At 43.7% G+C, this 22,324-nt stretch overlaps 1 protein-coding gene across 1 annotated transcript; it reads left to right on the top strand.

Annotated features, from left to right (window-relative positions):
• Positions 1-719: 719 nt before the first annotated feature.
• Positions 720-19,686, top strand: HUNK (hormonally up-regulated Neu-associated kinase). The gene is made up of 10 exons (XM_038760886.1): positions 720-968; positions 1,430-1,722; positions 3,832-3,887; positions 4,981-5,119; positions 9,281-9,408; positions 12,183-12,318; positions 15,471-15,648; positions 16,767-16,887; positions 19,416-19,508; positions 19,598-19,686. Exons 1-10 carry the CDS (start codon positions 720-722, stop codon positions 19,684-19,686), a joined length of 1,482 nt encoding a protein of 493 aa, XP_038616814.1.
• Positions 19,687-22,324: the final 2,638 nt, after the last annotated feature.

Consider the following 22,324-nt stretch of genomic DNA (forward strand, 5'->3'; position numbering starts at 1 on the left):
GAGCACAGGCTTGGGAGTGGGAGAACCTGAGTTCTAAATCCCGCTCGGCCGGTTGCCTGCTGTGTGATCTTAGGCAACTTACCTTCTCTGTGCCTGTTTCCTCAGCTGTAAAATGGGGGTTCAATGTCTGTTCTCCCTCCTACTTAGGGTTCTGAGCCCCATGTGGGATAGGGACTGTGTCTGACCTGATTAGCTTTTACCTACCCTAGAGCTTAGAAAACTGCTTGATACAGTAACTGCTTAATAATAATAGTAACAATAATAGGAACAGGACTAACCTATCTGCCTGCAAACTAGCCTGATGTCCATCCTGACAGACAGCTCTGATCCTCTTCCTGAAAAGCAGGCTGAACAGGTGGCAAATGCTGTACCAGTACACTCACCTCTCGATCCTCCTCCCGCGCTGTGTGAAAGAGAAAGGTCTTTGCACAGGGCGGGACTGGGTGACACCAGAGCGGGCAGTCCCAGCCATTCACTGACATCCTGTATCAGGTTTAGTTAATGATCTGCTCCACCTCAGGCAGACCCGCATTCCTCCGGACCCGGATCAGTGTCAAGGAGATGGGCGCCTTCCATGGGGACCGTCCAGGACTCGACTGTTCATGGCCAGCTGCTCACGGCCGAGCTAAGGGAGCAGCTGAGAGCTGAGGAGCCGTGTCCATTGGGACCTGTGGGCTTTGCCCTGCAGGGCAACTGAGCACTGGCTGAGCAAGCTGAGGATGCCGGCATCTGTTCACCCCCAATTGGATGGGCTCGTAACAGACACTGGGGCCCTGGAGAGGATGGTGCCAGAAGCGGAGCAAACACAGGACGTCCAAGTGCCGGTGTGTTTCAGGAGGATTTCCCGAGAGGAGGCCAAAACCTTTCCTCACACCAAGCAAGTTGGGGCTTACCTGGTGGGGAGGATGATCAACAAGGGCTCCTTTGCCAAGGTCATGGAGGGACTTCACCTCCCCACCGGTGAAAAGGTAAATCTGTTTGAGCCTCCCTTCAACTTGCTGCTTGCTTGAGCTGCAGATCTTGAGGGTCTCTGGGTTTGGGGAGGAGATGATAAATCTCTGGCAAAATATTTAAAGATTTAAACCGTGAATGTAGTAATCCAATTAGTAAAAATTTTGCCTAGCTATCTCATCAAATTATCTAATAGCTGAGTAAAAAAAAAAAAAACCACCCCCCAAAAAACTTGTTAGAACCAGTTTCACTTTGGTTTCAAAAATTTCCTAGCTTGGCTTGTCAACATTCAAACTCCAATGAGAGTGGCAGAGATTTCTGAGACTGTGGAACTGTCCGAACCAGCAGGTGAGAAAGCCTCCTTTCGCTGTGATACCACTGACTTGTTTTCTTCATTGGCTTGTCTGAGTTTTGTTTTGTGGGGAAATCAGACCAGCTGCTGTCTTGTTCTTATCTGTTAATGTACTCTTCTCCTTAGGTGGCTATTAAGGTCATCTACAAGAGAAAAGCCCAAGAAGATGCCTACATTTTACAAAACATGAGGCGGGAGCCCTGGATCCAGCAGATGATTAAGCACCCAAATATCGTTCAGCTGTACGAGACACTGGAGACAGAGAACTCCTACTACATGGTGATGGAGCTGTGCCTTGGGGGTGATCTCATGGACCGAATCTACCACAAACAGAAACTGGACGAGGAGGAAGTCAGGAAATTCACCAGGCAGATCGTGTCTGCAGTCGAGCACTTGCATCGGCATGGAATCGTGCACAGGTAGAGGGGATTCTTTTCCCGGGGAGGTGGCTGCAACTCGAAGAGGCTTTCAATGTTAGCTCAATGTTTGGCCTCCCTGGGGTTAGGAAAAATTTGCCACCCCCTTCTGTTTCTTATGATATCACGAGAGTACACTGAGGCACGCAGTGCGATGAAATGTTGTCATATGTGCCACCTGGAAGTCCTTCTGAGGCCACCTGAATTTAGAACAATTCTCTGAAGGGACCCCTGATTCTCACACCCCCTGCGTTGCTCCACTGTCCTTGAGATTCCCTTCCAGGTATCTGTGACCACTTTTCATTGGTGGAGGGGGACGGGGAGACAGGACGCTTTCCTGCCCCTATTGCCACAACACCATAAGGCTGTCTTACTGGTTTTTCCATCCAGTCCTAGCCCCCAAGTAAAGGGAAGACCAATATGGACATTAATAAAAATAATAATACTGATAATATTCATTGCGGTATTTGAAAAGAGCTAAGTGCCAAGTAAGGGGATAATCTCATCAGCAGCAGTCCCCATTGCCCAAGGAAGAGACTCATAGTCCAAGAGGGAATAGAATATAGGTAATGAGCCCCTCCCCATTTCACAGGTGAAGAAAACTGAGGCAGAGAAAATAAGTTACTTGCCCAAGGTCACACATCAGGCAAGTGATAGAGTGGGGATTAGAATCCAGGTCTCCCAACTGCTAAAACTGTGCTCTAACCACTAGACTATGCTGCTTATCGTGTGCTCTCTTCCCCCTGCCAATCATGTAACCCCTGAAAACCTGGACCTAGGTCGTCCTCTTAACTGGCGTTAGGGGAAAAAAGAAAACTATAGTCCCAGGGCTCAGGAATCAAGTTTAACTTTGTAGATATACACCCGCTGGATAAGGTTAAGCTCTAAGCTTGGTTGAGAAGCTTTAGAAAAGGAACCACCCTGTCACTGGCAGTAATGAAAAGAAATCAGACAGGAAGATCCCGAAAATCAGTCAGGGGGCGACTTCAAAGAAACTGAAAACACCCTTCTTCTTTATGCTAAGTCCTTTAAGTCTTGTTTTCGTGCAGGCCTATGTTTGTAAAGGTTAATGGTAGCCACAATGAGGGGAACATGGCATACTGTAACAATCACCAAAGATGTTTCTGTTCTCTCTGGAGTACCTAGATATCAATGGTGCTTTTATGGGAGTAGAATGTGGGGAGCTCAGCACTGTGAGATGATGGAGAAGTGATTTTTTGCCGAGTCTGATGTCTACAAAAGTTGGGAGTGAAGTGGCAAATAAAAGCATCTTTTCAAGGTGTCCAAAGGGACTATGGTGCCAGGGGCATTGCCTAGGACCCTACTCTAATTACTGTCCCCATGCCTAACCAAACAACTTTAAGCCCTGGTACTTCCAGGCCTGGGGGCCAGAATGTACACACTTAAGTGGGTATAATGGAAACAGGAGGGGAGAGTCAGCTTATCATCTGTAAATTTCCATTTTTCCCACATTCTTCCTGCTCTCATTTCCTCAGTTAGTGGAGACTTGCTGATTAAAAAATCCTATAGCTCTGAGAATTGCTCTTCAATACCTACAGAACACTACCTGTTGTACTAGAACAGGGTATGCCAAAAGTCATCCTTTCATTTTCAGTGGGAACTCCCCATACCTTCCATCTTTTGGAGAGGACAGGGAGGTTTATCTGTTCTTGATTTGTGAAATGGGAATAGAAATACTTGGCATGAGCCTCCTTCCAGTCAGGTGGAGGTATTAATAAAGAAAGTTTAGTATAGCCACTGAGCTCTGCAAGGGACCATTTAGGATAGCCCATTCATAGGCTTCTTGGCTTGGCTCTGGTTTCACCCTGCCCAATTATAATGCTGCAGTGGCCTCAGTCTTTGAGATTGAAGATGATTAAGAAGATGGCTTATTTCTCATCTCACCCCCTAGAGTAGAGGAGGGAGTTTTCTGTTCTCTATGACCCAAGCAGGTTCTATTTTGACCCCTAAGAGAAGGTCCAAGCCTCTTTTTAGGTATAATCCATATACCAAAAACCCTCCAGAAAATCTCCTCTGAGTGAACTGCAAACTCAGCAATCCGATAGCACTCCACACCTCTGTAAGCCTCACTTTATTTCTTGGTCTATTTAGGGACTTGAAAATAGAAAATTTTCTTCTAGATGAAAACAGCAATATCAAAATTGTTGGTAAGTCTCTTCTGGTCTGTGTCTTTCCTTGTTATGACAGATTTATCGTGAACTTTCATTCCTTTCCAATAAAGGTGAAACCCAAAACCTGTGTCAATCAAACCAAAGACCTGAAAAGGAACTAAGTATTGTATCAGTATACATCCCACACCTGCAGATTGCTCACTTGTACCCACCCTGCACCTGCAGACATTCTCATGTACCTCCTCTCCCCACACCTGCAGGTACCCACCCTTCACCCCCTAGACCACCCTCCTGTACCAGGAAATTCTGGCAGTTGACAGGGACCAATCCTTTCAATCCTCACTTAATGCAGCAACCTTCCCCAAACTTGACAATTACCCACCTCCTGCTAATAATTATCTGACCTGATCCCCACTGACACCCACACAATATGCCAGTCTCTAATTCAAGCTCACTGTCACTGAGAGGAAAATTCTCTCTTTTGGAAACTTCTGGTCCAACTAAATAAAAGCATAACAATGTACACTGAAGCACTGGGACATTTCCTTTTTTTTCCAGGTCCACAAAAACTTGCAAAACATGTCTTTGGGTTGGCCAATCTTGAGTGTCAGTGAGAAAATATTCCTGATTTACCATGGGCATGGCACTAAGGCCAACATCCCAGTACTAACGGGCTTTCATCGGAACTGGGAGAACAATTTAGCAATCATCCATCAAACTGGACATCCATTTCCACCCTCTAGCCCCTCACTTAAATGGTGGAATTGCACTGACTATTTTTCAGTTCCCTTGGCTAAAATCTCAATCCACTCAAAGACTAATATGAAGTTGAATAAGAGAATATTGCTAAAGCACTTCTGACTCCCTTGGAGACAGACACCAAGTGAATGTAAAATTTAACATACGTGTATTTTAAGAGGCAGGGTAACAAGGAAAGGACATGCCACAGTTGAGAATATAAGCACTCATCATGCTTTTTGTTTCAAAGGAAGTTCTTAGCCTTTAACATTTTATGTTGTTTCTAGTTTGGGGACATTTATTTTAGGTCCCTTTTTTCTGAGCCGTGGATCAAAAAGCATGAGCAGTCTCAACAGAGATGAATCTTTGAGTTTGTTTGCAAATCTTTCAGACTTTGGATTGAGTAACGTTTTGAAGTTGGAGGGTCTTTCTCAGGAACTGTTAAACACACAGTGCGGAAGTCCTGCCTATGCTGCGCCCGAGTTGTTGGTTCATAAGAAATACGGTCCCAAGGTGGATGTCTGGTCCATGTAAGTAACTGACCCCCCGACTGGGCGCCTAGGAATGCCGGGTAATTGGAACAAGGAGCAAAGGAGACCCAGTGCTATGGGAAGTATAGGTGGGGGCTGACTTTACACGGGGTCATGAAATTATTTTTTTTTTCCTCATCCTGAGTTTAGAAAATAACCCAAAGCCCCACACACAACTCTGCCAAGATGACTTATAAGGCAGCTTGGCGGAAGTCGCAAATCTTTCTCTACTGCCTTTTGGGAAACCAGCAGCCAATCCCTTCTGATTTCATTCAGGTGGGCTGATGAGGATTCCTCCCAGGAAGCCCTGTATTTCACCCCAAATGTCCCAATAGCAAACCCACAGTTTGAATTATGAGGAGTGTCCCTGGTCTATCAATGGCCTGCCCGGTGGGAAGACCACCAGCAGCTGAGCGCTCGGCACCTGAAATCAGATGCTCCCCACCCCCAGTTACCACAGATAATCATGGATTGGCTCTGAGTGAGGGATTGAACTTAGCTTAGGCCCTCTGCCAATGGGGCTGGAATTTAAATTCTCCAGCAGAGACAGAGGGTGTTCCTCTCCCTAAAACTTGCATGAACTAATGGAAATAATAATAATAGTAATAAGCTCGGGGGTATATATCTATCTTGTATCAGAGTCCCTGTTCCACATAGGGTTCCACAGTAAGTAGGAAAGAGAACAGTTTCCCCATTTAACAGATGAGGAAACGGAGGCATAGAGAAGTTAAGCAGCTCACCCAAGGTCTCCCACAAATGGCAAGTGGAGGAGCTGAGGTATGATCTTAGGTCCCACTGCCTCCTGGGCCCATGGAAGTCAGCAGGCCCAGATTTTTATCCTGGTTTTATCCCACCATGTAGCTTTGATCAAGTCACCCGACACCTCAGTACCTCAATCCCATCTTCTGTAAAATGGGGTAAGATACCTGCTCTCCCTCCCTCTTAGGTTGTGCGGCCTGTGTTGATTTGACTATCTTGTATCTACCTAGGCGCTTAGTAAATTCAATAATTATTATTATTCCTTTGCCAAATTTTAGGAAATGTTGTAGAACACAAGGTGACTGATCATCCATTTTTATATGGGGCATCTCTGTTTTCAGCCATTCTGTCCCCAATTCAGTCTGGATAAGACACCGAATAAGGCCTTCATATCTGGTACTTTAATTTTCAGTGCTGACCTTTTCTCCTGCTGACGAGTTTCATGGCTCGGAAGCAGTGCCCGTGTTCACACAGTCCGAGGAAGGAAACACACCACTCTGGAGCAAGTAGAGGGAGAGGATCAAGGATACCCCTGCCGGAGAAACACACCCATCCTAGCCAAGGACAAATTACTGTGATTACCTTTCCCCACCCCTACACACCAAATATCATTTCTTGAGGCACAAACTTTGTCCTTAAACCCTGTTTCTGCTCAAATAAGGGAGAAAAGCACCCCAGGTGCACTGATGCCCCATTGGGTGGATTCCTATGAAATCTACTGGGGGCAGGGCATGTGTCTATTATATTGTTATATGGTATTCTCTCAGGGGCTTAGTACAGTGCTCTGCACACAGTAAGCGCTCAGATACAATTGATTGATTTCAATTCTTTTTGCTGCTGGACAAAGAAGGCCATCCTTGCATTTGGATCAAATTCCACAGCAACGTAATTGGGGTTCCACGGAGGAAACACGAGCGTTTGCTTTTCTTTGGGTGACTTTTGTGCATCCAATTTTAAGGTCCTTCGGAGGGCTGAAGCATGATTAACTTGCACTCGCTGGCTGAATTAATAAAACAGCTGCTCTCTCTGAAGCGTGCCAGAGATTTCAGTGAGATGGAAGAGTTGCATTAGGTTACAGCCAATAAATTTTCCAGCTTACGGTATCATCAGGTTCTAGCCACAATTGAATATTAAACTCATGGCTGTGGAACTAAATGTATTTTGTGCGTTACTTATTAAACCATTTCCCTGGAAACCTTCAGCTTTCTCATCCCAGTTCTGGCTGCTAGGTTTTTCACTTTCCAGTAAAATACTAGGAGCATTTCCAGGCATCCACATTTATTGGTGTGATCCAGAAACTTAACCTGAAGGGCTGAGGAAGACCTTAGGCTATAGTACTGAGCATTTTCTAATCGCAGCATCCAGTCAATCCATCAACCAATCGATCGCATTTATTAAATGCTTACTGTGTGCACAGAACTGATTTAGGTAAGCGCTTGGGAGAGTACAAGTGGGTAAATAGACACGAGGGCCTCACCCCCTGAGTGGTATTTTGGGACTTCTCTCTGTACCTAGATGAAACCTTACTAAACCCCCAAGATCCCTGTGAAAACTCCATCCTTGAGAACAGCACATCCCAGGTTATATCTGGACAGGATTGCAGCTTCACTCGACTATTAACACCCCAGCCACGAAGCCAGTTTCTTGGCAATCCCTCTCTGGAATCTACTGGAAAAAAAATTAAAAAAAAAAATGCCTCGAATCTGCTGTCTGAACAGCTGAAAGGATTAGTAAAGGACTAAAGAGCCTTTCGCCTGGAGCTGTCACGGATTTGGGTTGAGCATTAGAGGAAGCAGTCCTTTCTTGGTGGCCCATTCCAGTGCCATTTTGGTGGTGGTCTATCCCATTTCTCCAGTTTTGTTTTTGTTTTTCCTTAAAGAAGGAGCCCCTAATCTGTTGCTGGTCAATATGGCACAGGGTCAAATTGAAACATCTGTTTCACCAGTACCTCCTGCACACTTTATACCAAGTGTCCACAAGTTTCAGGTCTGGGAATAAGGTCCTTGGGGCATATATCCAAAATGAGACAAGCTCCCTGCTCGCCCAGGCATCATTTGCAATCTAATGAATTGGGGGGGGGGGGGGGGGGTGTCACAGGTCCACACGTGAAAGTCACATCCAAATTTGAAAGTAGATGGTAGTTAGGTCTGTTGCAAGAAGGCATATGTCACTCAACATTCAGAGGACCAAATTTAGACCAAACCATTTAAGCTATCCCCTAACGATTGCTCTGAAATGCTCACCTGCAAGGTCACATAAAAGAATATTCTACAGGCAAGAAAAGCCCAGGATCTGATATCCTGGACCAAGAGACCTCAGGCATCCAACTGGGCTGGGCTTCTTAGGATCTAACTCCAGAGCTCCTAGGTGGCTTTTCCATTTGGAGCCCTGTGTTTATGGACCCTCAATTCCTTAGGGAATTTCCTCCTCCTGGCCCCACGGACACTGAGTTCCTTATTTCCCAGTCCCATGCAGGACAACTGTTCTCTTTCCTCTGCTCTTTGTGAAGATGAGAATAGTCCTAATTTCTGTGGGCCACCAGGAGAAGGGAATTCTTATTATCCCTATTTCCTGTCCTACTTCCCACCAATGGATCAAGATCTGGGTTTTCAAGGTCTGATACATCTGGACCCTGAACATCACATTCTCAAAGGGGTCCGTTGTGAGTTTCTTTGCTTAGCATGGCAAAACAGCTCAGGGAATAAGCATTTCCCTGTCATGGGAGGGATAAAAAAAAGCAGATCATTTTTTATCATCATCCCCATAGTTCCTGCAGAATACACCACAGTCTTCAAGGGGCTTCAGTCAAATAGCTTGAAAGAATTTCATTTTACAGCTTCTCTTTCACCCAACAGGTGATCCCATGAAGATATCAGTCTCTAATCCTACCACTCTCACCCCATCTAGAAAAGGAATTTTGCTTAAAAAAAATTATCATTCAAATTATCTTCAAAAATTGTCTTCAACATCACCCATAATATTCCTTAAGAAACCAAGGATCCTTGTCTTCTCTCTTTCTGCTCCTTTTTAGTGGGTTGAAACAGTAGTGACAACAAGATTTCTGAAAATAATAATAATGATGATGATGATATTTGTTTAGTGCTTACTATGTGCCAAGCACTGTTCTAAGTGCTGAGGTAGATACAAGGTAATCAGGTTGTCCCACATGGGGCTCACATTCTTAATTCCCATTATACAGATGAGGTAACTGAAGCACAGAGATGTTAAAAGACTTGCCCCAGGTCATTCAGCTGATAAACTGGGATTAGAACCCATGAACTCTGACTCCCCAGGCTGTTCTCTTTCTGTTTAGCATGGGTCCGCAATTACAGTACTACAAGGATCAGGAATAAACTCTGGCTTCATTTCAGGCTGGACTGACGCTCTCCTTTCTGTTGACAGAGGTGTGAGTGTGTTCGCGATGCTCACTGGCACCTTGCCCTTCACGGTGGACCCATTCAACATCAAGCAACTTCACCAGAAGATGATTAATGGTGAAGTCAATTCTGTGCCACCAGGCATCTCTTCAGGTAACATTTGTTGGCTGCTACTATGGGAGCAGAGTTGCCCCAAGGAACATCCTGTAAAGGCCGGGTGGGAAAGACAACTACCATGCTGGCTACCAAGGGAAACGTGTGACCATATTCTAAGAGCTCACATGATCAACCAATGGTATTTACTGAGTGCTTACTATGTGCAGAGCACTGTACTAAGCATTTGAGAAAGTGCAATACAACAGAGTTGGCAGACACATCCCCTGCCCACAACTAGCAAAAATACATATCCTGTCGTGTGTTTTTGACTGGTGTAACTTGTAACTCAAAAAGTACCAATAACCTAAGTAACCCTAAATAACTGTCCCTAGGGTTTCCCTGAGCTACCCCTATGGATCAGTGAACCAATCACTGGTTTATAGTGGGTGTTTACTGGGTGCTGTTCACTGCACTGAGAACCTATGAGATGTTTTGCTAGATGTTTCAATGGCAAGTCAATGCAATGTGGTGGAAGACTTTGGGAGGGAGGGCCCAGCCTCCTGAAGGTTTTAATCGGTTGGGAAAGGATCCATTATTGGTAGTGGTGTTTATTGAGCACCTACTTGGGAAAGTAGTAAAACAGTAAAAGCAGGAGAAGAAACATTTATTGAGTATTTATTTATTTTCTAGACTGTGAACCTGCTGTTGGGTAGGGACCATCTCTATATGTTGCCAACTTGTACTTCCCAAGAGCTTAGTACAGTGCTCTGCACACAGTAAGTGCTCAATAAATACGATTGAATGAATGAATGACTACCCATTTGGTGTACTGCATTGTACCAGTCTCTTGGGAAGTGAACATGGTTCCTGACGTCAAATAGCTTATGTGTTCATGGGGAGACAAGCATAAAAATATGTATAACAAGAGTGGTCAAAGTACATAAATTGAGCAAATATATATACTTCAACTGTGAGCCCTATGAAGGACAGGGATTGTGTCTGACCTGATTCTCTTGTACCTACCCCAGTTCCTAGTACAGTACTTGGCACATAGTAAACGCTTTACAAATACATCTATTATAGATGAATGCTAAGGAGAGTGTAAAATTAATAAGTGCTAGAGATGAAGAGGTGACATGGCTGAGGAGTTGAGGTGTTGTTGGAAAAGAGAACAGGAAGGTAAGAGGGAGGTTGCTGGTGGAAGGCCTCAAAGACAATTATCATAAATCTTGAGAAGCGTTTTGACGGCCACTGGAGGTTTTTGAAGGCTGAATGCTGAGGATTGACACTTAAATTTTACATTTCTTCCCTACTTAAAGTGTTCAGGTTTTGAAATGGAAAGCATCAGACTGAGGTCTTCGGTTCCCTCCGACTGCTTCTCACATCCCCTGTACTCCACACCTTCACAGACCAAAGACCCAGCCTGTTCCAGAGGGGAGAGGAGCAGTGATTCTGGATGAGGAAGACGTTGGCCTGCATATCCAAGAGTCATTTAGAACCTCCCCCTACCACATAGTCCAGCTCATCCATCCTCCCCACTCTCCCATGCCAATCAGGAAATGGAGGTCTTAGGGATAAAGGAAAGGCATCGTTCTGAACCGCTCTGCCAGGTGGCAGGGAATGTGATGGACTCAGGAAAATTTGGGAGAAAGAAACTTAATTGGAGGGATAAACACTTGGCTTCTTAATAATAATAATGATGATGGTATTTGTTAAGCGTTTACTATGTGCAAAGCACTGTTCTAAGTGCTGGGGAGGTTACAAGGTGATCAGGTTGTCCCACAGGGGACTCACAGTTTTAATCCCCATTTTACAGATGAGGTAACTGAGGCACAAGAAATTAAGTGACTTGCCCAAAGTCACACAGCTGACAGGTGGCGAAGCGGGGATTTGAACCCATGACCTTTGACTCCAAAGCCTGTGCTCTTTCCACTGAGCCACACTGCTTCTTAAAACTGCATGGGGCAGCTAGATCTTTACAATAAAGAAGTATCCGTTTCTTACTTACATAAGCAAATCATGAGGAATGAGAAACCTTCCCATTGAAGGGCCTGACTTAGGTGCCCCTTCTCCCAATAGCACCCAGCCCATTTAAGGAGGAGCATCAGGAGGGGAGACCCTTTTGATTGTAAGCTCCTCAAGGGCAGTGATCTTGTCTTCTACTTTTACTGTATTCTCCCAAATCCCTGGAAAACTGCTCTGCAGACAGTAGATACCCAGTGACTGTCATCACAGATCATGACTGGGACTAGAGGGGTCTCATAGCAAGGTTGGTAATCATAAAGGAGCTGTTCAGGATGACCCAAAAGCATTCCAGATCCCCACAGAGAAGGATGTGGAGGCTGAGCAAAAGCCATTCTCAGAAGGGACAGGAGAAAAGGTTTTTTTTTGGCATTTCAGGGGCTGCGATCAAGGGTTCAAGAGTCTGTCTCGTCATATCCAAAAGGTGTGAATGAGACAATCACTATCAAAATCGCTACAGATGTCCAAAGGGAAAACTACATGAGCCCTGTGAATTGTCCTGATAATTCAGTCCCCAAAACAACTTCCCTAGAACTATCCAGTTCACTGAAATCAGGGGGGTTTTGTTTTTGTTTTTTGTCTTGAGTTGTCTGAATAATTTTCTCCATTTTTCCTCTGACCTTGCCATGTTCCTAGTGAAGCAGCTGACTTAGCTTCATGCCTAGGTGTGTCTAGAGTTGGGAAAGAGCTCACGGTCAGGAGATTTGGTTGTTTTGTAAGAAAAATCCTACCAGCAGGAGGGCCTGCAGGTTAATATCCCAAACCATGGGGTTTTCATCCCCAAACACTTCATATGAATTGCGTTCCAGGCGCTGTGCATTTTATGCATTCTTTACTGGAGCCCGATCCAGGAAAACGGCCCACTATTAAAGAAGCAATGAAAGACAAATGGCTGAATGAAGGATTTAACAGGAAACCACTGAGTTCTATTACATATAAAAACAGGTAATTAATTTCTGACACCTCTTGTGTTCCTTACTAACTATGTTTGTTCGTTTGACTTTCTTTTAGTACTTAGGTACCTGGGGATGTGCAGGAGTCAAACTCAGTAATAGCAGCACTTAATAAAATTCCACTAGAGCTTCCTGGACCAGGTCTGCTGTAAAGAGTAAAGATAAAAGGGCGGAAAATATTAAAATGGATGGTTTTTCTGGACTGCTTATGATGGAGTGGGGTATATCGAAGCAGCGTGGCTCAGTGGAAAGAGCCCGGGCTTTGGAGTCAGAGGTCATGGGTTCAAATCCCAGCTCTGCCACTTGTCAGCTGTGTGACTTTGGGCAAGTGACTTAACTTCTCTGGGCCCCAGTTACCTCATCTGTAAAATGGGGATGAAGACTGTGAGCGCCCCATGGGACAACCTGATCACTTTGTAACCTCCCCAGCGCTTAGAACAATGCTTTGCACATAGTAAGCACTTAATAAATGCCATTATTTATTATCGATCTCAAGGTTGCTTTTTAAGAAGAAAGTACCATCTTTCTCCCTCTCTCTCTCTCTCTCTCTCTCTCTCTCACACACACACACACACACACACACACACACACAGACCCACAAATTCATACTCACCAATGCCTTCAACAAGCAACCTCATCTTCCTACCAAAAAGAGGTGGGTTTCAGATTCATTCATTCATTCATTCAATCATATTTATTGAGCGCTTACTGTGTGCAGAGCACTGTACTAAGCACTTGGGAAGTACAAGTTGGCAACATATAGAGATGGTCCCTGCCCAACAACGGGCTCACAGGCTAGAAGGGGGAGACGGATAACAAAACAAAACATGTGGACAGGTGTCATCAGAATAAATAGAAATAAAGCTAGATGCACATCACTAACAAAATAAATAGAATAGTAAATATGTACAAGTAAAATAGAGTACTAAATCTGTACATATCCGCCATAATGCTTGTGTTCACTAGGTGTTTTAGCTTGAGCACTGTTACAGAATTAGGAAACATTTCTCCAACAGTGCGAGTCTGGGTACAGCCCACTGAAGCAGTGGAAGAAATAGTTTGTGTGCATATGTGTGGTGGGCAGGTGAGACAACGATGTGACTATTCCTTAACACATGGTTTTGCAAGAATCCATTCCCTGCAGTGTTAAAGGAGATTTGATTTAAAATCCCACTCAGTTTGTACCATAGTGGGGCACAGGAGATGTGCTCCTTTCCTGCATGTGAGATGCAGGTGAAGGACAAGGGATGAAATCAGGACTTCTATTTACCACCTTGTGCATAGCTGGGCTCTGGCCCCTATACACACCCTTCGCCATGATGAGCTAATGTCTGAAATGACCATGGGTACAATATCCAGTTTCTAGGGCAGGTCCACCAACATCTTTTACACCACATAATAATAATAATATTAATAATGATGGTATTTATTAAGCAGTTACTATGTGCAAAGCACCATTCTAAGCACTGGGGGGATACAAGGTGATCAGGTTATCCCATGTGGGGCTCACAGTCTCAATCCCCATTTTACAGATGAGGGAACTGAGGCACAAAGAAGTTAAGTGACTTGCCCAAAGTCACACAGCTGACAATTGGCGGAGCCGGGATTTGAACCCATGACTTCTGACTCCAAAGCCCGTGCTCTTTCCACTGAGCCAAGCTGCTTCTCTTACACACACACACACACACACACACACACACACACAGAAACACACATCTTTATTTATATCTACTCTTTGATTCACAGTTGATGCTGTGAATAACAACATCCCAACCATGAGAAATGATGGGATTAAAACAACAGATGCATGCAAGGACTGTCCCTCAATGTCTGTACACATTTGCCTCTTGCAGTGCCTCTCACTGTGGCTAAAGTCCACCAGATGTGGTCCCCTGAGGATCCTGATTTGAGGGAGTGAGGTAGGCAATTTATAAGGGGCCTTTTCTAGTCCCTTTCCATTGTGGGTGAACAGTGTGTTCCTAAATAAGGCAGTTCAGAAACACAGGAGATCACTACTGCCCCTTTAACGATCAAATGATGTTCCTTGGGGTCACCTATTTTTGTTTGGGATAAGGTAGAAGGGCATCCCACTGTAAGCAGGACATGGACTTGATTTGCTTTCTGAATCAAATAATCAATGACATGTATTTTGTGTTTACTGTGTGCAAAGTGCTGTTTTAAGTACTTGAGAGATAAGACAATAATAATGATGGCATTTGTTAAATGCTTACTATGTGCAAAGCACTGTTCTAAGTGCTGGGGGGATACAAGGTGATCAGGTTGTCCTTCGTGGGACTCACGTGTCCCTTATGGGGCTCACAAGGCAAGATCCCTGTCTGTAGAAATGAAGTGTCTGTCTTGGAGGAGGGACTGAGAGATATCTGCAAACCAAACAGGTAAAAATGAAAACAAACAAAATTTTAATGGGTGGGACACTAGAAACAGTGAAGGGAGCATTGTGCTTCTCATTTAACATGGCAGGTAACCTTTGCCTGAGCTTCTAGCCATTTGAAACAACCAACATTCTGAAGTATATTTCAAGTTGTCCAACAGCTGCTTGAGCTGGACTGTTAACAAACGATTGTACCGGGCTCTTTCCAGGAAAATGTGCTCATTCTTAACACAAAACTGGTGCCTTCTTTCTAATCCCAGCAAATTTTCCTCCCTTATACAGGAGCCAATTCTAGGAAGAGTTATTCATGAAGGGGTGAGGCCAATGAACGTGGGAGAAGTGGTGGACAAATGTAAATGGTAGAACCAGAGGGTTGGGAAGAACCACAGGCAAAGAGAGGTAGAAGAAGATAAAAAAAAGAGAGAGACTGAGAAAAAAAGATAAAGACACCAGAGACAGATATTTCCTGTACCTTTCAGATACAAGAAACAATTGCTTTAGAAGTAACAAACACTACCCCACATAAGGAAGAGATGTTGACAGAAAGCTTGAGACTCACTACCTCTCTTTACTCTCTTTCATCTAAATGCTACCCAGGGTAAACAAACAAGATTTTTTTTCAGGAGAAGATTCATGACTCCATCCTTCAAACTGTATAAGTGGCCAAGCAAGAGGTAATGAATGGACAGATCCACTGGACAAAACTTTCACCCTTCAATTGCTTCCTAAAATATTTTTCCTATTATTTTCAGATTCCATCCTGAAGATCTGAACCCTGTGGTTTTGAATTATATGGCAGATACCATGGAACTTGGCCGTACTGAAATTATCAGTGTCCTGATAAGCAATAGACCATCTTCGATTATGGCTTCCTATAGCCTGCTGCTGAAGAAGTTGGCAAAACATCACAAGGAACAAAAATCCATGAAGGTAACTATCTTCAGAAATATTTACCTATTATTATTGCTATTATTTATTAACTGCTTATTATGGGCCAAGATAATTAAAACACAGTCCCTCTGACAAGAGGCATTTTCCTACAAGTGAACACTCATACTTTTTAGTTGGTTGATTGACAGTTCATTTTTGCCTCTTTTGAGTAGAGAATTTTCATGGTCCCAAAAATATGACGTGAGCCCTGCCCTGGAGAAGCTTACAATCAAATGGGAAGTAAGAGGTCGTAGATTGACAGATACGTAACAGCACAAAGAATGTGAGAGTAGATATAAATAGCTAGAAATCAATAATAAAATCAGTAAATCAAAGAATTAAATCAATAACAAATACAGGATGGTGTTTCCCATTGAGAATGTCAGGCTAGCTCAGTCCTGAAGTCTCAGGACGAAGAACCTGTGAGATGAATTGATTATCAATCAATCAATCGTATTTATTGAGCGCTTACTGTGTGCAGAGCACTGTACTAAGCGCTTGGGAAGTACAAGTTGGCAACGTATAGAGACGGTCCCTACCCAACAGTGGGCTCACAGTCTAGAAGTGCTAGATTATAGTGCTAGTAGGTTGTACAACACTACTCATATTTTTCTGAAGGGGTTCAAAATGCAAAGTATAAACCAATTAGGGTAGAGGAATGGTAATGAGGTTGGAAGAGAATACTGAGGGAAAGGCATTTCTGGAATAGGGGGATGGTTTGGATGAATTTTAGAAGGTATTTTTATTATTATTAATTATAGTAATAATAATAGCTATGATATTTTTAAGCACTTACTATGTGCCAAATACTGTACTAAGTACTAGGGTAGTTACAAAATAATCAGGTTGGACCCAACTTCTGTCCCATATAGGGCTCACAGTCTAAATTAGGAGGGAGACAGGTACTGAATCCTCATCTTTCAGAGAGCGAGGCACAAAGAAGTTAAGTGACTTGCCGCAGGTCACACAGCATGCAAGCCGAAAAGCCAGAATTAGCATCCAAGTCTTCTGACTCCCCAGGACTATGCATTTTCCCCTGGGCCACACTGCTGCCCTACAATCTAACAGAAGGCACACAAACACAAAGACATAACCAGTTGTAATGCTTTACTCCGGAGATAGAAAAAAGCCACAGGAGCTGCCTGAAGGAAATAACACATTCAACATATAAGGAGGTCAAACATGTAGAAGTGCTCTGCATACAGAAGGTTCTCAATGAATATTACTGGGGAAAAATTGGTCCGAGCTAAGTAGCCCTCAGATACAACCAGAAGCCTAGAAAATGTTTTTGGATGGTGATAGAGGCTGCTGCTGAAGATTGGTGATTTGGAATATTCACAGGTTAAGTGTCATCCTTCCCCATGGGATTGCCACCCCCATGGGATTTTGAGTATGGCAAATGGGTAAGGTGAATAAGAAGACTTTGTTGCCTGAGCTGTTCAAGATGGACTCCCAGCCTCACTCATCCCAGGCCTCTTAACTGTGGTATTTGTTAAGCACTGTGTGCCAAACATTGTACTAAGCACTGGGTAGATTCAATATAAGCAGAGCAGATAGTATCCCTGTCCAACAAGGGGCTCACAGTCTATAAAGACTTGAGTTTCAAAATGGAGCTGAAAGACCCAAAATTGGACATCTTGCCCTTTCAAACTGGATTTGTACCCTTTATTCACCACATAGCGTGGCTTAATGGAAAGAGCAGGGGTTTAGGAGTCAGGGGTCATGGGTTCGAATCCCGGCTTTGCCACTTGTCAGCTGTGTGATCTTGGGCAAGTCACTTAACTTCTCTATGCCTCAGTTACCACATCTGTAAAATGGGAATAAAGACTGTGAGCCCCCCGTGGGACAACCTGATTACTTTGTATTTACCCCAGCACTTAAAATAGTGCTTGGCACATAGTAAGCACTTAAATACCAACATTATTATTATTACTTATCTGTAATTTATTTTAATGTCTGTCTCCCCCAAGCTCCTTATGAGCAGGGAATGTGTCTACCAACTCTGTTATATTGTACTCTCCCGAGTGCTTAGTACAGGGCTCTTCACATAGGAAGCTCAATAAATATGACCAATTGACTGATTTCTGACTTGTAAGCTCTTTGTAGTCAGCCTGACCCTTCCAAGCCTCTTCCTTCCTAAAATCCTTACCTCCCCTCCTCAAACTGAGATGACTCCTTTAAAAAGCCAGGAGATTTTCCTGCAAGTGAGAGGGAGGTGTGTACAAATCCACCGTTTTGCTCTGTAGCCCCTCTCTTCCCCACTCTTAAATCCCGGGTTGAACACTAAATTATAGTATTCTGTGTAGTACTAAGTGCCAAGTGTGAAAGTAAAGATAACTAGATCAGATTTGCTCCAGGCTCATATAGTCTAAATGGCAAAAGGAGCAGGTATCTTATCCCCACTTTCCCAGTTAGGAATCAGAGCCCCATCCAGGTTAAGAGACTTATAGAGGGTCACCAGTGGGTTAGTGGCAGAGCTGGGATTTGAACTCAGGTCTGACTAATCTGTTCTCTTTCCATCAAGCCATAATTCTCTGGGGATTTGCTGCCAGGGCACTGGGCATCAGGGTGGCAGGAAGTGGCACTTCCCCTGTAACCTCCCCAGTGCTTAGAACAGTGCTTTGCACATAGTAAGCGCTTAATAAATGCCATTATCATTATTATTATTACTTCCCAGCAGCCACTAGAGCAGGGCAGCTCTGTCACCTTGGCCTCAACCCCCTAACCTTTAGCAGGATGACTGCTTGAGTTCTCGTTTCAGCCCCAACTTGCCAACCCTGTGCCTCACTCTGAGAAGGCTCTTTCCCCTCCCCTTCCCTCCACCTAATAGCAGTGGTTTTTAATGCCTAGTTACAAGCTTACCAACTAAGAGGCTCACCACAGCTCAGACATTAAAAACGGGCCTCAGGCAGGCTGGAATTTGGCAAGTGAGCGTTCGGATTTGAACTTTCAAAGGTACAAGTGGCTAAGTGGAAAGAGCGAGGGCTTGGGAGTCAGAGGTCATAGGTTCGAATTCCGGCTCCACCACTTATCAGCTGTGTGACCTTGGACAAACCACTTAACTTCTCTGTGCCTCAGTTACCTCATCTGTCAAATGGGGATGAAGACTGTGAGCCCCAGGTGGGACAACCTGATCATCTTGTATCCCCCCCAGCGCTTAGAACAGTGCTTTGCACATAGTAAGTGCTTAGCAAATACCACCGTTATCATTATTATTACAAGTGCAGGACACTTTTGATGAGGTAACTGAGACACAGAGAAGTGAAGTGACTTGCCTAAGCTCACCCAGCAGACAAGTGGTGGAGCCAGGATTAGAACTCATGACCTTCTGACTCCCTGAACTGTGCTCTATCCACTAGGGCCATGCTCAGGAGAAGACTACTTTAAAAGTAAGATGGAGGAGGAACAGAAAGGAAGGAAGGTGGGGGGGCGAAGAATGTGTGGACCAATAGGGTGCCTTAATTAGAAACTCACAAGTTACTACTGCTGTCCCCTTGGGAGGGAGGAATGACAAAAGGGAGATCTGGAATAGTTGCAAAGCCATATAGCAAAACAAATCAACGTAAGTAAAAGGGAATAACCAACTTATTTTTCAAAAATTATTAAAGGCTCGGTCACAAAATCCAAATGAAATCTGCCCAAAGTCTGCAGATCCACAAAAAGAGGTTTCCCACATTCCAGTTTGTGGGCTGTGCTTCCTCCACCCGATGCCTCTGAATTCCATGAGCTCTGCTAGAAAGGCCCTGCTGATCACAATTCACCCCTAGAATTTTATGGCTACAGTGTCAAGAAAACAGGGTTCCTGCCAAAAAAGCTTCCTGCCCAGGTGTTTAACCAATTAGCTCTTAAGAGGTCTGGCAGTAAAACCGGTCATGGCAAGTTTTCTCATGTGCTGTATAGAAGGTGACAGCTTGCAAACATAACGATGAAAATTTGTTTTCATAACTAGCAGCGTGTAAAATCCTGGGAGACTCTCTGATGGCCCTGCCTAAAAACACTTATGACAACTCAAATTCCCAAACGATCTGGTGGTTTTAGCAATGCGCAGTCCCCATTAACCTTTTTTGAACATTTTAAATGGGAAGATAACTCTTTAACCATGAATTTTGTTACGACAGCCTCTGGGGTGAACAGGGACCTGACCTGTTCCCCTGCAAGTAAATCCTTCACTTTCAGGATACGGGTAATGTCAACATGCAATGTCTAGCAAGACCCCATCATCCAGCAAACTTAAGGGGAAAATAGGGTCACAATAAATGATCGTCTCTTCCTTCGCCCTTACTCCTACTGATTGGCTGCCCAGTGCCATTACTGGATTAAGCCAATGGTCCTTCTCCCACAGGATTCTGTCTCCTACTGTGCAAACAAGATGCTTGGAGTAACAGAGTGCTGATGATTGACCTTCATCCCAGTGCCAGATAATCCTTCATGGACATGTCGTCCAAGAGTCAAAACTCTTCTGCAGCCTTTCAACTCTGATTATCTCCCCCCTCTAAAATCCCAAACCTTTCCATCTAGTAGCAAGAAACAAGAAATACCAAACTGGCATTCTAAATCAGACCAAATTTCCACTCCATTCACCATTCCAAGAGTGGCACTAAATGGATGCTGGGAGGCACAGAGTTAATGACTGCCCTCCTTGACATCCATCCATCCTCAGGATAGAGATGATCCATCCAACATCCCTAGGTTTCCCTCTTTTTCCCCAACATATTTATATCAACAAAATGTATTCAGACCAAACAGTATTACTGCATTTCCAGACATCATCTGCCCATTAGAGTATCTTAGTAAGCTGGCAATGAGTGCCTTTTGCCCTCAAATTACATTTTGAAGGATTTTAAAGCATGCTTTGAGTGGCAACTTCCATCCTGAACAGTGCCATCTCAGCATTTTCAAGACAACGACCTGATGAAATGCCAGATTTCAGGAAGTCCTCTCCAGATCAATTTGATTTACTTAATACTTACTACGCACTTACTATATGCAGACCAGTATACCAAACACTTGGGAGAGTACAGTACAACAGAATTAGCAGATCCATTCCTTGCCCATAAGCTAAACCAGAGGAAAGATGTTTTCTGGCAGCCCAGGAGCCTCATTCCTCCTTACCTATTCTGCAGCTCAGAAGTGCACCGCATTCAGTTTCAGGACTGTGGTCTTCTCCCACAATGTCTCAATCCTCTCCTGACCACGTCATCCTGCCACATTTCCTCGACTGGTCTGGCTCTCATCAAGTGGCTGAAACTTGTATCCCAGGATATCATCTGCATCTGTTACACAAAACAGCCAGATTTAAGGGCAAAGAAACACACCAATGTTTGTGCATAAGACTGAATTTGAGGTTTTAATGTTTAATAAGAGGAACTCGTCCAGCTTTATTTTGAAGGCCAAATGCAAGTCATAGTTCAGAATACATACAGAGGGAGCGAAGTGTTGGGAGCTGTATTTTTGTAATCTTAGGAGAATTATACAGCCTCATCAATGGCTGCGAGCTCATTGTGGGCAAGGAATAAGTCTAATGTTATATTGTACTCTCCCAAGCACTTACTATAATGGTTTGCACAAAGTAAGTGCTCAATAAGTACAATTAATAATAATATTAATAATGAAATAGTCAAATAACAATGCAGGCTGGAATTAGGTTTTGTTTTTTTTACAGCCAATGCTTTCAAAAAGAGTTAAAAATAAGTTAAATGGGAGTAGAAGGAGGGTAGGGATAACTGCAAAAATGAAAACCATTTCCCTTTCCCACCTCACCCACTTTAGGCTCACTTTAAAAACTGTCTCTGTGCCCAGGCATCTGAAAGTTTTATTTTTAATGAATTTTTGTGGCCTCTGTTGGGTCGTGTTCTGGATATTTTGCATTAGTATGAAATGATACAGCTAAAACATAACCCAAATGCCCACAACTCTGTACCCTCTAGAGAAATTCCTGGTCACGTAGATTTGTTAAGACTCAAGACTGTAAATTCATTGTGGGCAGGAGATGTGTCTTTTATATTGTACTGTCCCAAGTGCTTAGTTCAGTGCTCCGCACATAGTAAGCACTCAGATACAACTAAAAAAATAGAGAGTACCTTCTTTCAGTCTCCATCAATCAACTGGTAGAACTTACTGAGCATTTACTTTATACATAACCCTGCATTAAGAGATTGGGAGAGTGCAATAAAAGGAAAAGACAATTCTGCCTTCAAAAAGCTTACAATATACCTTCGAGGGTTTGTATTCAAACGGTCATCAATTTGCATGCCCTGCTCTTACTGCAAAGCAGATTGGGTCACTAGACAGTGATGGAGAGTGAGAGAGATGCTGAATTATTCTTTCACTCCGCCTCTACTTCTCTGGGTATTTTTAAGTGAGACCAATCAGGGCCATATACTATGACTGCGTTACTGAGCAATACTGTTAAATCATACTTTGAATTAAATATCATCTTAGCTCAAAAGCACACAGTACTTTTCCATTTATTCTCTCACACTTATATTTACTTCTTTTAATTCATTATCAATATCATTGACCAAGTCCTACTGGCACAGCACCGAACTAAAGACTTGGGAATGCACCAAAGCCTAAGAAACAGGTCCCTGTTAACAGGACATTTACAATCTAATGGGGGAAGGCAAATAAATGTAGTATTTAAAAGATTGTGCTATTAGGGAAAAACAATCAGCAT

This window comes from Tachyglossus aculeatus, chromosome 19 (assembly GCF_015852505.1).
Source record: "Tachyglossus aculeatus isolate mTacAcu1 chromosome 19, mTacAcu1.pri, whole genome shotgun sequence".
Classification (NCBI taxonomy): Eukaryota; Metazoa; Chordata; class Mammalia; order Monotremata; family Tachyglossidae; genus Tachyglossus; species Tachyglossus aculeatus.